Raw genomic sequence first — 15,717 nt, forward strand, 5'->3', positions numbered from 1 at the left:
AGGAATCGCGCGGCCTTGTGGGAGTTACGGTGCGGGCTCCGTTTCCCGTGGTGCCCTGGGCGCCCGGCTTCCGGCGGCTGTGGGTCGGCGCGCGCGGCCGCGGCCGGGTGGACGGCGAAGCCATGGAGAGCGGCTTCGGCTCGGATTTCGGGGGCTCCGGCGGCGGGAAGCTGGACCCGGGGCTCATCATGGAGCAGGTGAAGGTGCAGATTGCCGTGGCCAACGCGCAGGAGCTGCTTCAGGTACGGGGCCCGCGGGGCCGGGGTTGGGGGTGCCCCGGAGTGGCGTCGCGACTGAGGCCTCCCGTGTGTCCACAGAGGATGACCGACAAGTGTTTCCGGAAGTGCATTGGGAAGCCGGGGGGCTCCTTGGACAATTCGGAGCAGGTGAGACCCCGTGCGGGGGTCCGGATCAGGGATCTCCGGGTCCCGCCGCGGGTGGCGAGGCGTCTGCGCGTGCGCGGGGTGGGGGTGGGGGGCCGGAGCTGTTGCGCGTGCGCCGTTGCAGCCCTATGGCCTAGAGTTGGGGCGGGTGAACCGCTGCACACACGGCCAGAACCGAGCCTTGCGTCCTCTCCCCGCCCCCAGAAGTGCATCGCCATGTGCATGGACCGCTATATGGACGCCTGGAACACCGTGTCCCGCGCCTACAACTCGCGGCTGCAGCGGGAACGAGCCAATATGTAATCAGGAGGCACGTCACCATCCGGGGAGTCCACCCACGGGAGTCGCCCACCCGGGCTCATATCCATCAACGTGCTTTCCGAGGCGGGAGCCAACAGTGCATACCGCCCATGGTCTATGAGGGCGGCGAAGTGCAGGGACAGTTGAGGTGTGCCTCTGCCAGCGAGTGCAACCTGGGTCTGTGCCCTTCCCGAGGCCTGGGAGTCCACGGCCTCTCTCTCGGAGTACCTAGGTTAGCCGCCTTTCCTGGGCCGAGAATCCTTTGTTTGGACCTCTTGTGCGGTGGGAGGTGGTCAGGCCCCACTCAAGTTGTGGTCTCTTGAGGATGGGCCAATAAATTGCTGACTGAGGGACAGAAAATCCCATGAATTTCCTTCCTGAGGGTTATGTGGGAGGAGAAGCCGTATGCCTTTGAGCGCCCTGCTCAGAGTGGACCTCAGCTTCCTGGGGGCATCCGCTTCCCCTTGTTGCTTCTGGGCTGCTGGCTCATAGGTGGCGTTGCCAAACACCACACGTGAGGCCCACAGCCAGGTAAGGGAGCTGCCCCTCTCTCTAGGGCTTATTTCCCTCCCTTGCACCTTTGGGAAAGGACGGGATGAGGTTTTTCCTGTGCCATGGAGGTGCGGAGCCAGGGGCAAGAGGCTGTGTTTATTGGAACAAAGTACACTGTCCAGTTGCCCCCCATACCCTTCCCTCCTTCCCTGCCTGCCCACCACCCAGCATCCTCTCTGCAGACTGGGTGGACAGTGTCTCCTCCTCCCTGTCTAACGTCCTGGGCTTGGACAGCCACATGGTGGTCACTCCTCGATGTTTTGTCCTATCCAGCCTCTCACAGCAGCCACCCGAGTGTAGACACCTGGGAAATGAGGTCGACCGCAGCCGTAGCCCCAGCTGGTGACCCCAGTTAGCACCCATCGGCCAGAGGGCTCCCTGCAGGCCAGGGGTCCCCCAGCATCACCCTGTGGGAGAGAAGAGAGGGTTACTCGGGCCAATCTCTCCCTGTCTGCCCTTAGGCCACGGGAGGGCCCATCTGACTTGGGCACCCCTGAACAACAGACCACTACAGGAATGACTCCAAGTGAGTGGCTTCCTCAGAGCTTCACTCATCTGGGAAATGGGTTCCACACTAGGGTGGTCCACTGGTACTGTTGGCGGGTGTTTGCGGATGGGCTCTTTCTGCCTGCCCGTCCTTGTGGTCAAGACCCTGGGGAAGGATGCCCGAGTGGGGTGGCAGTGGGACCGCCCTCCTGGGGCGCTCACCGAGCAGCTGTCCACTCCGCCCTGCGGGAACCCAGCGCACAGCATGCGGCTGCTGATCTGCACCGGGTAGAAGTGGCGGCAAGTCTGCTCGCTGAGGAGGCGCACCGCCGCCTTCTGCAGCTGCCGCGCCATAGAGCCTGCGAGGGGAGTGGGGGCGGGTCGGTGCGGACCGCGCCTGGCCAGCCGCCCCCAGCCCTGCCACCCTGTTCCCCGTGCCTACCTCCCTCGCGCACGGAGCCCCAGCCGGTGATGACGCAGTGCGTGCCCTCGGAGGGCCGCGGGGCGGGCTCTGGCAGGCAGATAGGCCGCACCAGGTGGCTGCGGCGCACCGGCCCTGCCAGCTCGAGCAGCGCCACGTCGTAGTCGAGCGTGTAGCGGTTGTAGAGGGGGTGCTTGTAGATGTGCGCCACGCGCTCCAGCTGCCCCTCGGCGCCGCTCAGGAATGGCGTGCCCAAGAAGGCCGCCCACTGCTTGGGGTCCCCGTAGCTGTGGGATGCGCCAGCACAGGCATCGGCCCAGATCTTGGTGCACAGCCCTGCCTCTGCGGTGTCCCCGTGCCCCCACACCTGCCCAAAGGCAGTTCCTCTGGAAATGGGGCCAGAGTGCTCCCTCCCTTTTAGATGAAGGGGAACCCACACCTGGAATGTGGTCAGCCACTGTTTGCTCCCACAGGGTGGACCTATTTTCAAAATGGTACTCTGAAGGGGGTTTGTGGGGGCCATGAGGTCCCCTGCTACAGCCTGCTTGTCCCCTCTGACGCCAAGTCCCTTGGGGGGGCGTGTCCTGAGCTGGGCCTCCCCTCTGGAGCACTATTCACCTCCATTGATCACCCTGCCAGGGAGAGGTCCTCTTGGGGAGGGGCACTAAGGTGGAAGGGGAGGGAAAGAAGTGAGCGCGACATTCCCCCATGGGCTCTGCCGCGCCAGGTGTGGACCAGCGGATGCCCTGGGGAGTGGTGACCTGGCCGGCAGAGGCCCATGGCAAGGCAGGCATCCCGGCCATAAGGGGAGGCAGTGGTGTGGACAGTGCCAGCGTGCGGGGGCCCGGACTCACATGTCAAAGCAGTGTGCAGCCGACAGCAGCCACCTCTCTGCCACCAGCACGGCTCCACAGCGGTGTTCCCTGCGCCGCAGCCACAGGCTCACCTGCCACGGCCACTCACCTCGACCTGCGGCACTGCCACCCACAATCCTGGCCAGTGCTCTGGCAGGTGACAGGCCGCAACCTGCAGGGAGGCAAAGTGAGCAGTGAGGGGGACCTCTGGGGCAGAGGGGTGGGCAGTGGGCGGCTGCCCCAAGAGGCTAGGCCTGGCTCTTGGTCCTGCAGGGAGCCCTCTGGCCTGTCTGCTGACGTTTGAAGTCGTGTTCCTGGTTAGCTCAGCCGTAGGGCAGCACCTCCTGGGCCCATCCCGGAGCCACCTGCGTGTGTCTCAAGCCCATGGTAACTGAGTCCCCTCTTGCCCTGGGGGACAGCCCTGTGGTTCCCGGTGCCCTGTGCACCCTTCTTTGCCAGGATCGTCCCCATCCCCAAGGGGATGACATCCCTGACGAAGTGCACACTGGGGACAGGGTGGTTCTGGGGGTTGCAGGGAACCACCCCTAGGCCAGTAGCCACTTCCTGCAGGGCACTTTGTCTTGGCAAGACCCCCTTCCCGGGCCCTCTCCCACCACCCAGGTGGCCACCCTGTCCTGGAGGCTTAGGGAGAGTCCTGTCCCTGCCTCAGCAAACACAAAGGTGGCCAGGAAAGGAAGGGCTGGCGTCCCCCACAGAAAGAAGGGGCAGGCTGCAGGGCTGGCTGCGGTGCCCCCTGCCGGCCTCGGACACCCGCGGAAGCACCTCCCCTCTTCTTAGGAAGGCAGGTGGCCTGCACTGTGAGGGCCGGGTCTCCGTTTAGGGTAGCTCCTTGCCCCTTTGGGGACCCCAGTTAGGACCTCCCAGGCTGTGTCTAGTGAGAGGGCAAAGGTTAGCTAGGTCAGTGCCCGGGCCCCAAGAGGCCAGTGTGTGGGGTGAGAGATGCTCCTTCCCCAGGCCATCTCTGCCTTCTTACTCCCAGGATGGCACTGTCCAAAGCCTCGTCCACCCCGCCCGGGGCCTCTCTCCACCCAGGCGCAGTCTTCCCATAAGGGCTCTGCTGTGACCACCCACACTGTGCTGTCCCTTGTCTTCACAGAGGTAGGACCTGGCTCTGCCTGGCAGGGCAGACTGCTGTGGCCAGGGCCACCCACACTGATGTGCGCTGAGCGGGTGAGCTCTGACCAACAGTACCCCGTGTCCTCCATGCCTGCAGGAGCCTCTCTCCCTCTGGCAAGCCACCCCCGGTAGAGATTCCCTCGCTGTGCCCACCCTAATGTCCCTGGCTGTGTGGCTGGCCTTGTGGGCCCCATTAGACTTGTCCAGGGTACTGTATAAATGCGTGTGGGGGGAAGGGCCGCCTGCCCCCAGGCCCATCATGACAGCCCTGACAGGCAGTGACCTGGGAGTGACCTCCTCAGCCTCCCATGAGCTGGGGGGAGGGCAGTGCTGGGGGAGGGCTGGAGGCCTGGTCTGGGGGTGGGGAGACCCCCGGTTGCCTGTGGTGACAGCGGGACCGGGGAGCTCAGGTGCAGTGGGGCTTCTGGGCAAACTGAGGCAGGAGATGAGAAGGGCACAGTGTCCCCCAGCTGGCTCCCAGACAGGACCGCAGCCCCACGTGGATGGTCACCCCACCGTCCCCCAGACCACGTGGGGCTCACTAGCTGAGCGGGGCCACCCAGTGCAGTTGCCCCCAGGACAGCGCTGCAGGGGGCAGCTTCTCCTGGACGCTTGCAGCCAGGCTGTGGGGGCGCACGGGGTGGGGGGGCTTTACTCCCTTGTGGTTCTGGTGACAGCCAGCTCCCGCCGCGGAGCAGAGGGCAAAGGTATGGTCTCTCCTGGCCACGAGTGGCCCAGGCTTGCTGCACCTGGCAGCCTGGGTCCAGTGGAAGTGTCCCCTTCAACCCACACCTCCACCAGCAGCTGCCCATGCCCCCACATCTCCACTTTGCTTGTCTTCCCCTCACCCCTAGCCTGATGTCAAGTGCTGTGTCCTGGGGTCCCCACTGCCTCCCCGTGTGGAAGTCCCTCCCCATTACAGCCTGGCGCACAGCGTGGCCCAGTGCCTGGGCAGTCAGGACTGCGGAGAAACAGGAGAAGGCTGGGGGGGGGCTCGGAAGGAAACCGCTGTGCTGCAGGCTCCAGCCGTCCCCTTCTGGCAGCTCCCACCGGCTTCCCTGTACCTGGCAGCTGGGAGCGCGTGGTGGACTCCGGGGTGTCTGGAGGCGGTGTCTTTCCCCTGGCAGTTGAGCTTGTGACGGACACCGTCATGTCGGCAGGCTGGACAGTGGCCCTGATGCTGGCCCCAGGGGTGGTGGGTCTGCTGGTGGTGACCCCTGGGACGGGGAGGCAGCTGGAAGTGACCCGCGTCCTCGAGGTGGTGGGGGGAGGCGTGGGGGGGGAGCCTGAGGACATGGTGTCCAGGATCCAGCCCTTCAGCCTGGTGATGCGCGTGTACACTCCGGGCTTCTGAGCCTGAGCACAGCCAACGCCCCAGCTCACGATCCCTGCCAGGTAAAACACACCTGGGGCCTCCTCGCAGGCCAGGGGTCCCCCGGAGTCGCCCTGAAGGAGAGCACCAACCAGCATCCGCCAAATGAGGGGTGGGCATTGCCTGGGCACCAGGAGACCTGGCTGCAGAGCCGGGCCTGGTGAGTGCCCTCAAGCTGGCCCTGGCTGCTGCCCTCTCCAGGCCGCATCAATCTTGCTTTTGTTGCAGTGGAAATAAAAACTGCAGAAATCTCCAGGAAAAAACAAGAACAGCCATGCCCCCCCCCCCAAGAGCCTGAGGCTGGCAGCACTGTGGCTGCCAAAGGTGGCCTCCTGCCTCCTGCCCCACGTGAGCTGACTGTTTATATGTGGACTAGAGAGATGCAGTATGGTGTGGCACGCGTTCTGTAGTTGTTATAGACCTAAAGATAAGTGGGAGATGACTGTGCAGGCCTGTCCTCACAGCGATTCTCAGAGAGGAGCTCTGCTGTGATCAGATGAGAATCAGGTCCAGAGAGTAACTTGTCCAGGGTGACCACTGATAACAGGTTGGGCCAGATGCCCGTGCAGTGGCACAGGCCTGTCATCCCAGCTCTTCAGGGTGCTGAAGCTGGAAGACCTCAAGTTGGAGGCCAACCTGGGCAACTTAGTGAGACCCTGACCCCAAATAAAAATGGAAGAGCAGAGCCGGGTGTGTAGCTCAGCAGTCAAGCCCTTGCCTGGCGTGCTCAGTCAGTCCCCCAGTTTGCCAGGCACGACAGAGACAGTGAGCCGGACTTGGGCCCAGGTTCAGGGCTGGTTGGGTTCCCCCTTCGGGTAGTGCCCACCCGGCTGCCTTTTTTCTTCTTCTTCTTCTTCTTCTTCTTCTTCTTCTTCTTCTTCAATACCAGGGACTGAACCCAGAGTGCTTAACCAAACAGAGCCACGTCCCCAACCCTTTTATTTTTTATTTTAAGACAGGGCCTTGCTAGGTTGCTGAGGCTGGCCTTGAACTCACGATCTTCTTGCCTGAGCCTCTGAGCCTCTGGGATCACAGGTGGGCACCACTGCCCTGCCCTTTCTTTCATTCTTTGCTTTGTTGACTCCTCTTCTCCAGCCCCAGGAATGGGCCCCAGGGCCTGGTACAGCTGTGAAAGTGCTTCCCACTGAGCCACAGCCCACAGCCCAGCCAGTCTCCTAGGAGGGCCACCCGGAATGCCTCCAGGCTCCCTGCACGGAAAACCCCTTCGCCTGAGTGCTTCACAAGCCCCGCACCAGGAGGCTGGCACCTAGCCCAGACCCCAAGGGAATTTCTGGATGGCCAGGGGGAGGCAGACGGCCTGTCCGCCAAGTGGGGAAGGCGCGGAGCCTCCTCCTGTCCCCCAGGCCCGAGACCTCCCCTGACTCACCTGGCAGGAGTCGACTTTGCCCTCCAGAAAGCCCGCACAGAGCATGCGGTCGGTGAGGGAGAAGTTGTACAGCACGCTGCAGGCCTTCTGGTCGATGATGCCCACCGAGGCCTTCTGCAGGGTGTCGGGCTTGGTGGCTGCCGAGAAGGAGAGTCCAAAAGCACTCAGTCAGTGGCCACCAACTGCCTGGCCTAGTGCTGACGGCCTGAGACGGAGGTGCTGTCTCCAAGCTGCAGCTGAACAGATGGGGCCTACAGCATCACAGTTGGTTTAAAGTCCTGTGGGAGCCGGCGGCAGATCCAGTCCCCCAGCTCAGAGCCCAGGCCTGTCTTCTGACTGCCCCAATGGGAAGGCCATCCTGGTTCTGAAGGGCACGCTGACTCGGGGCAGGAGCTCTGAATGGGGCGGCAGTGGCCAGCACAGCTCCTCCATAGAGGGCTAGAGACTAAGTGTTTTCTGCTCCATAGCCTGGGCGGCCTCTGTGGCCACCGCTCAGCTTGGCCACTGTGGCACCCGCATGAATGCTGTGGACTGTGAGCCTGTCAGTCTCCACAAACAGGCGTGTGGACTGTAGGGAGAGAAGCAGCCAGCAGGGGTGGGCCGGGGGGGTGGACACAGGCCTCTGAGCAGGCAGGGCCCAGAGCGGGGGGAAGAGAGGTGATCCCACCCTGCCGGGGCCTGGCCTGGAGAACAAGGCCATCTTCCCCGGGGGGTGGCACTCACCGTTTCCTTCCTGCGTGTTACCCCAGCCTGAGATCACGCACTTGCGGCCCACAGGGAATTTCTGGATGGCCAGGGGGAGGCAGACAGGCTGGATGTACTTGTTGAAGACCAGGGGGCTGGCCAGCTCCAGCACCGCCACGTCGAAGTCCAGGATGCCAGGGTTGTACTGGGGATGCAGTGCCACCCTGCGCAGCCCAAGCTTCACGGGGCTCCCGCCCACGCCCAGGAGTGATGCGGTGCCCAGGTGGGCCTGCACGCGCTCAGCCTTGGTGCTGTGAGACAGGGGCCCCGATGCGCCCAACTGGAGGACAGCGGGCCATGGGGATGGACAGGCCTAGGGTTGCGTGTGAGGCTGCAGGGTAGGGAGGGCAAGGGAGAAGCTCTGGGTAGGGAGGGGAGAGATTGAGGTGGAGGGGAGGGATTGGCTAGAAATTGTGAGGGAGGCGGGGTGGGTGGAGGGGGAGGGCCATGGGTGTGGGGGGGACTGTAGAACGGGCAGGGGAGGAGCTATGGGTGGGGCGGGGGAGGAGCTATGGGTGGGGAGGGGCGGGGCTGTGGGTAGAGTGGGCAGGGGAGGAGCTATGGGTGGGGAGGGGCGGGGCTGTGGGTAGAGTGGGCAGGGGAGGAGCTATGGGTGGGGAGGGGCGGGGCTGTGGGTAGAGTGGGCAGGGGAGGAGCTATGGGTGGGGAAGGGCTGTGGGTAGAGTGGGCAGGGGAGGAGCTATGGGTGGGGAAGGGCGGGGCTGTGGGTAGAGTGGGCAGGGGAGGAGCTATGGGTGGGGAGGGGCGGGGCTGTGGGTAGAATGGGCGGGGGAGGAGCTATGGGTGGGGAAGGGCTGTGGGTAGAATGGGCGGGGGAGGAGCTATGGGTGGGGAAGGGCTGTGGATAGAGTGGGCGGGGGAGGAGCTATGGGTGGGGAAGGGCGGGGCTGTGGGTAGAGTGGGCAGGGGAGGAGCTATGGGTGGGGAAGGGCGGGGCTGTGGGTAGAATGGGCGGGGGAGGAGCTATGGGTGGGGAGGGGCGGGGCTGTGGGTAGAGTGGGCAGGGGAGGAGCTATGGGTGGGGAGGGGCGGGGCTGTGGGTAGAGTGGGCAGGGGAGGAGCTATGGGTGGGGAGGGGCGGGGCTGTGGGTAGAGTGGGCAGGGGAGGAGCTATGGGTGGGGAAGGGCGGGGCTGTGGGTAGAGTGGGCAGGGGAGGAGCTATGGGTGGGGAGGGGCGGGGCTGTGGGTAGAATGGGCAGGGGAGGAGCTATGGGTGGGGAAGGGCTGTGGGTAGAGTGGGCAGGGGAGGAGCTATGGGTGGGGAGGGGCGGGGCTGTGGGTAGAGTGGGCAGGGGAGGAGCTATGGGTGGGGAGGGGCGGGGCTGTGGGTAGAGTGGGCAGGGGAGGAGCTATGGGTGGGGAGGGGCGGGGCTGTGGGTAGAGTGGGCAGGGGAGGAGCTATGGGTGGGGAGGGGCGGGGCTGTGGGTAGAATGGGCAGGGGAGGAGCTATGGGTGGGGAAGGGCTGTGGGTAGAGTGGGCAGGGGAGGAGCTATGGGTGGGGAGGGGCGGGGCTGTGGGTAGAATGGGCGGGGGAGGAGCTATGGGTGGGGAAGGGCTGTGGGTAGAATGGGCGGGGGAGGAGCTATGGGTGGGGAAGGGCTGTGGGTAGAGTGGGCGGGGGAGGAGCTATGGGTGGGGAAGGGCTGTGGGTAGAGTGGGCGGGGGAGGAGCTATGGGTGGGGAGGGGCGGGGTTGAGGTGGAGGGAGGAACTGGGTAGGAACAGTTGGGGGGCAGGGTAGGGGCGGGGCTATGGGTAGGGAGGGCAGGTGGAAGGGATCTATGGGTAAGAGCAGTGCAGGAGGAGGGGTAGGTGAGGGAGTGGGGCTAGGGGTAGGGAGAATGGAGGGGAGGAGCCATGGGTAGAGGGGAGGGAGGACAGGGGAGGTGGGGGAGGGCTGTGGATAGGGAGGGCAGGGCGGAGGGGTGGGGCTAAGGATGGGCTCGTGCAGCGGGCGGGCTACGAGGATGCTGGGCCTTCAGGGCTGCTGGACAAACAGCCCCCCACCAGGGAGCTTGGGCCAGGAGTGAGGCGCTGGGGCTTAGCTCTCTACATCACCAAGAGCCCTGTGGCTTTATGAGGGTCACAGATGGACGGCTGCTGGCTGACCGCCAAGTGGGGAAGGCGCCCTCCTCCCGTCCCCACAGGCCCCGAGTCCTCCGGCCCAGGTGCCCCCGAGCCTTCAGACGCGGTTTGCGTGGTGCGCACTCGGTGGGAGGCACTGAATGCTGAGGGTCAGATCGGTGGATGGGTGATCCCGGGGCCTTACTGGTTGAAGCAGTGGGCAGCTGACAGCAGCCAGCGGTCACCCACCACGGTGGCTCCGCAGAAGTGCCTTGGACCTTCCTTGAGGCTGACCTGCCAGGGCACCTCCCCAGACGCAGCCCCAAGCCCACCCACAATTCGGGTGGGCTTCTCCATCGCAGGCCGGGCCCCGCACTCTGCCAGGAGACAAGAGAGAGGGGTCCGAGTGCCCTTGTCCACTGCGGACACAGCATCCTAGGCCTGAGGGCCCGGGGATGCCTGAGTGCAGCCGTCTTGCCGAGTCGCCCTCTTCTGCAGAGTAAGCTGTGGGGCCCCAGGTGTCCGGCCTGAGGTTGGGCAGCAGGTGGTGACGGCTCTGTGGGCTTCCCTGGCACCAGGCGCATGGCCACAGAGCAGGCTCCACATTGAGGGCCCAGGGCACTCAGAGATAGTGGACATGGTTCTCTGGGATCTGGGGACAAGGTGCAGGTGACAGTGAGGTGCAGCATGGGTGTCATGGGCTCAGAGGCCTAGCAGGTCAGCACATGGTCAGCTAAGGCTGGACCCAGTCCTGGGCAGTGTCGGTCAGGGGGCCTCTGTGGGCCTCTGCACCCAGGCTTCTGGCCCTCCAGGCACGATGTGTCCTCCCAGGGGCCCAACATGGTGGCCAGCAAAGAACGAGGTCTCAGTGAGGAGAAGCCTCACTGAGGGGTCCTCATGTCCTACACAGGAGTCACCACGCAACAGAGCAATCCCACTCCTGCACATACACCCCCAGGAGCCAAGGCACGCCCCCCATCACAGTCCAGGTGTCTCTGATACAGGAATGCACGTCTGGAGCAAGGTGACACGGCTGCCGTGTGGAGGGACCTGAGGACCTTGTGCTTGGTGAGAGTCAGGTACACAAGGCCACAGCGTGTGACAGTGACAGGAGAGTCCAGACAGGATGTGGAACTGTGGGTGCAGAGCTGGGGGGGTGGGGGCCTGCTCATGGGGTGGGCTTCCTTTTGAGTTGTTGGAATATTCTGGAACTAGTGGTTATGGCTGCACAACTCTGTGAATCTACCAATAGCCACTGAACTACACACTTTGAAAGAGTGAACTGCATAGTTCACATCAGAAAACTGGTGACAAAGCCAACAGGAGCCGGGTGCACTGCCCCTCATCCCAGCAGCTCAGGAGGCTGAGACAGAAGTTCAGAGCCTCAGCAACAGCAAGGTCCTGAGCAACTCAGTGGGACCCTAAATAGAATACAGAATAGGGCTGGGGATGTGACTCAGTGACCACGCGCCCCGAGTTCAATCCCTGGTACCAAAAACAATAAAGAAAGAAAAAGTTTAAATGTAGACTTGGAGGATGACCAACCTGCCGTGTCTCCTACGCTCCTGCACGTGGCAGACCTCAGGGATCAGCCCCGTCTCCTTCCCACTGGGCTTCGAAAGCCGGCCCAGCCAGCCCAGCCCGGCACAGCAGCCCACTGGCCTTCGGCTCTGCCTGGGAGTTACCTTGTGGCTTAGGAGCCAGGAGAGAGTCCAGGGGTGCAGGGCTGGCGGCCTGCGTGGGCTTGGCGGGAGTGTCAACCGGGGGGCTCTCGGGGCTGGTCAGCCAGGCGGTGCTGGGGGCGGTGGGGACAGAAGCCACGACCGGGGCTGGTGGCTGGCTGGCAGGGGAGGTCGCCTGCAGGATCCAGTCCCGCAGCCGTGTGACCCGGGCGTAGACCCCGGGACGCCCTGCTTCTGCACAGCCGATGCCCCAGCTCACGATGCCGGCCAGGAAGAACCTGCCGGAGGGCTCCTCGCAGACCAGGGGCCCTCCAGAGTCACCCTAGGAGACGGAGGCCACCTCAGCACGGGCCGGGCTCCGGGGCATCAGGCGCAAGTCCAGCCGCAGGGTCCAGGGAGCCCAGACACAGGGCTCCCGGATCTGGCTCAGCCTTCCTTGGAGCCTGGCCTGGACCGTGCCTTCCTGCTGCCCGGGCCTCTGAGCAGCTCCAGGTGCTCCTTCTTAGCGCAGCCACCACGGGGACCTGAGGCCACAGCTGCCTTCCCTCTCCACCCCCCAGGGATGGGAGCAGACGCGGGGACAGGCTCCACCGCTGTGCTGAGCGTCCACTCGAGGGCCCTGGGCCACACAGCTCAGGAGAGCTGCAGGCGGGGGGAGAGGCTCCCAGGGAACAGGTGTCCATGGGGGCGGAGGGCTTGGGCAGCAGGAGGGTGTGGGTCACGGCTGCGTCAACGCCTTGGGCACGCACTTCATGAGCTCGGCAGTGTGTGGCCTGGTGACAGCCAGCGCCAGGGACGCTCACCCCCACCAGGTCGACAGTGACTCCCCACAGGACCGTCCATCGGGGGCCTCCAGACAAGCTCCTGTCCCCTCACACTTTTCCCGGGGAGCTCACCTGACAGGAGTCCACCTTCCCGTCCAGGTAGCCGGCACACACCATCCTGTCGGTGAGCGAGGGGCCGTACAGGCCAGCACACAGGGCCTGGTCCAGCAGCTCCACGGTGGCTTTCTGCAGCACCTCTGGCTTGACCACTGCCCCGAGGGGGGGGAGAGAAGCAGGCTGAGAGCTCTGGTGCCCCAGCAGCCACCCCAGCCAGGAGGCTGAAGACCGTCTCCTCTCCCAGCCTGTTTCCCGGCTGTCAGTGGGCGTCCAGGAGCACCCGGCTAAAACCAGCCAAGGTGGCTGCCCGAGAGGCTCCTCTCCCCCTGGACGGGTCGGGTGCTCCTCCCTCCCCACGGCTCTGCCCCCAGCCTCCTCCTGGGGATCTCGGCTCCCCCTTTCAGGCCGCTGTTGTTCCCGTCTGCTCGGCCCAGCACCCGCCCCCTCAGATGCGGGTGGCCCCGGTCCTGCCTGGCACCTCACTGTCATGTCTTCCCCGCTCCCTGGGTCTCTGTTCCCATCTGCCGAGACCCACCCCGCCGTGCAGTGGCCTCCTCCACGGCTCCGGCCTGGGCTGCTCGGGCAGGGTGCTGGTCCTCAGGTCGCCGGCCTGCTCTCCAGCTTCTCACCCAGGGACCCTCCCGGGACCCCTGCACGGCCCCCACCCGTCCTGCCTGGCTTTTCTGGGTTGTGGGAGGCCCTGGTCTTGTGTCCCTGGACCTGTCCCCAAGGCAGCAGCCACAGGCCACCTGCAGTGTTTAAATGGAGGTTTAAATGCATTAAACGTGCAGCCTCAGCTCCGGGCTCCTGGCCACTGCCCTGGCCAGTTGGTCTCGGGAGGCGCCCCAGGCCTCGGACTTGCCCTTTTGTTCTGCCGTCCACTCGGCCTGGAGGCCTGGCTCCTAAGGCAGCACAGAGCGGCTCCAGTCAGGCCCACCGAGCCCTCGCCACCGGCAGCCGCCCGGGCCTGCTGGGTCTTCAAGGCACCTGCTGCCCACGGTGGCCCACCAGGAGGCCCTGCCTGGCAGCACGTCCCGGCACCTGCCGTAGTCCCTGACCCAGTGCTGGGCTCCCCTGAGGCACATGGAGGCTGCTCTCCAGACCCTGGATGCCTCCCAGCGCCATGGGGCACTCCCCATCGTGAATCACCAGGACCCAGAGCCAGAAGGCACCAGACGGCCTCGGCAGGTGGCCTAGCTGGAAGGCCTGCCCCTGGGGCAGGGGCCACCAGGAGGGCTCAGCTCACTGGGGATGAGCCCCAGGAGGGCCGCCAGGCCGCGCACCACAGGACGGTAGGTGTTCCCAGCAAGCCCCGGCGCACCAGCACCCTGCTTGGCTCTGCCGGAACCTGAGCATCCGGCAATTGAGTCCATCACTGAGCCGCGGCCACGCCCGTCTCCCAGCCCTCGGGAGGCTGAGGCAGGAGGCTTGACGGCTAAGGCCGGCCCAGCAAATCAGAGAGGCCCTCAGCAACCCACAGACTCTGCCGGCCTTCAAATCAAATGTGTGAGGCTGGGGTGCCCCTGGGGGAGGCGGGCGGGTCTGTGGCTGACCCCGGAAGGCCCACGCGTCACTTGGAGTCTGCAAAGACAGAACCTCGGGAGGCGAGGACAGCAGTGCCCGGCTTGCTGGCCCAGGCCGAGGCTGGTGGCCGCCCACCCGCCCTCCCTCCCGCAGGACCCACGGGTGCTTACGGAAGTCCTCCTTGAGGTAGCCCCAGCCCGAGATGAGACACTTCCTGCCTGGTGGGAAGACGTGGGTGGGGGCCGGGAGGCACGCGGGCTGGATGTACCTGCCCAGGGGCAGGGCCCGGGCCAGCTCCAGTACGGCGACGTCGAAGTCGGCCGTGTCCGGGTTGTAGGAGGGGTGCTTGGCGATCCGGACCACCCGGGAGCGCACGGCGCTGGCCTCCGAGCCACTGAGGTGGGTGGTGCCTGTGAAGGCCACCCACTGGGACGGGTCCTGGAATCTGCAGGGACAAGGCCTGATCAGCGCACCAAGGACAGGACCCACGGGGCGAGGGAGGAAAGGCCTCCACACAGGCTCCGTGGGAGCTGTCCCGATGGCTGGGCGCGGTGGCCAGCCTGTCGTCCAGCGCCTGGGAGGCTGAGGCAGGAGGCTCTTGAGTTCAAGGCCAGCCTCAGCAACTTATTGAGGCCCTGACTCAAAATAGAAAAAATAAAAAGGGCCAGGAGTGTGGCCCAGCGGAACAGCAGGGTTAAGTCCCAGTACCACCCCCATGCACACGCACACACACACGGGCGCACACACGCATGCACACGGGCACATGCACGCTCACACAAGGCTGGGGTGACCCCGTGGTGGAGGCCTGGCTGGTGGACCCTGGATGCCCCCCAGCACCATGGGCACACACAGGCACACACACGGGCACACACATGCACACACAGGCACACACATGCACACACGGGCACACAAATGCACACACGGGCACACACAGGCACACACACGCATGTGGACGGACACACACGCACACACACGGACACACACAGGCACACACGGGCACACACAGGCACACACGGGCACACACATGGGCACACATGGGCACACACACACAGGCACACACAAGCACACACATGCGCACACACAGGCACACACACGCATGTGGACACACAAACCAAAGTGGATGCAGCCAAGTCCACGGGGATCAGACATCACCATCTGCTCATCATGAGGGGGACCTGCGAGCCACCAGGAGGCCGCTGCCCACGGCTCGGAGACTGAGGGCACCGGTGGCACGCGGGCAGTCGGGCCTTCCTGGGGCTGCAAGAGCCAGCGGCCACGCGGCCCAGCAGTCCTGCGTCCAGGGAGCACCCAGGGGACCAGGGGACCTGGCAGCACCTGGCCTCGGGCCAGCCTGGTCCACAGCAGCCACCACGGAGCGCCACCTCCCACAGAGCCTCCTGGGCAGGGCAGGACCGGGCAGCGCCTCAGGAGGACAGGACAGAGCTGAGGACACACAGGCCCCGCCCCCACACGGGGACATCCCGCCCGCCACACACACACATACACACACGGACACACGGGACCCTCCAACCCGCCACACACACAAGGACACACAGGACCCTCCCACCCGCCACACACACACACACACACACGGACACACAGGACCCTCCCACCCGCCACACACACACACACACGGACACACAGGACCCTCCCACCCGCCACACACACACACACACACACACACACACGGACACACAGGACCCTCCCACCCGCCACACACACACACACACACACACACACACGGACACACAGGACCCTCCCACCCGCCACACACACACACACACACACACACACACGGACACACAGGACCCTCCCACCCGCCACACACACACACACACACACACACACACGGACACACAGGACCCTCCCACCCGCCACACACACACACACACGGACACACAGGACCC

The 15,717-nt window shown here is 65.0% G+C and overlaps 2 protein-coding genes across 2 annotated transcripts in view; one reads left to right on the forward strand and one right to left on the reverse strand.

Moving 5' to 3' along the window:
* Positions 1-32: 32 nt before the first annotated feature.
* Timm13 (translocase of inner mitochondrial membrane 13) lies at positions 33-1,043 on the forward strand. Its single transcript, XM_026414688.2, has 3 exons — positions 33-242; positions 318-386; positions 588-1,043. Exons 1-3 carry the CDS (start codon positions 123-125, stop codon positions 684-686), a joined length of 288 nt encoding a protein of 95 aa, XP_026270473.1. The 5' UTR covers positions 33-122; the 3' UTR covers positions 687-1,043.
* A 389-nt stretch (positions 1,044-1,432) lies between these two features.
* Tmprss9 (transmembrane serine protease 9) overlaps positions 1,433-15,717 on the reverse strand; it is a 26,702-nt gene continuing 12,417 nt past the window's right edge. Inside the window, exons 8-18 of the mRNA XM_077795863.1 lie at positions 13,981-14,255; positions 12,302-12,438; positions 11,409-11,727; positions 9,929-10,100; positions 7,616-7,887; positions 6,893-7,029; positions 5,198-5,579; positions 2,997-3,168; positions 2,164-2,429; positions 1,944-2,080; positions 1,433-1,642 (exon numbers count right to left, since the gene is read on the reverse strand). Of these exons, the coding sequence (XP_077651989.1) occupies positions 1,481-1,642; positions 1,944-2,080; positions 2,164-2,429; positions 2,997-3,168; positions 5,198-5,579; positions 6,893-7,029; positions 7,616-7,887; positions 9,929-10,100; positions 11,409-11,727; positions 12,302-12,438; positions 13,981-14,255 (2,431 nt within the window). The 3' untranslated portion in view covers positions 1,433-1,480. The remainder of the gene's footprint in view (positions 1,643-1,943; positions 2,081-2,163; positions 2,430-2,996; positions 3,169-5,197; positions 5,580-6,892; positions 7,030-7,615; positions 7,888-9,928; positions 10,101-11,408; positions 11,728-12,301; positions 12,439-13,980; positions 14,256-15,717) is intronic.

The sequence above is a fragment of the Urocitellus parryii genome, chromosome 3 (assembly GCF_045843805.1).
Source record: "Urocitellus parryii isolate mUroPar1 chromosome 3, mUroPar1.hap1, whole genome shotgun sequence".
NCBI classification, from domain to species: domain Eukaryota; kingdom Metazoa; phylum Chordata; class Mammalia; order Rodentia; family Sciuridae; genus Urocitellus; species Urocitellus parryii.

Excerpts from the sequence above, each read along its gene's own strand:
- Timm13 (XM_026414688.2), top strand. The coding sequence starts at position 123 with ATGGAGAGCGGCTTCGGCTCGGATTTCGGGGGCTCCGGCGGCGGGAAG. Across the intron at positions 243-317 it reads ACGCGCAGGAGCTGCTTCAG|AGGATGACCGACAAGTGTTT; the intron begins GTACGGGGCCCG and ends GTGTGTCCACAG. Across the intron at positions 387-587 it reads CCTTGGACAATTCGGAGCAG|AAGTGCATCGCCATGTGCAT; the intron begins GTGAGACCCCGT and ends CCCCGCCCCCAG.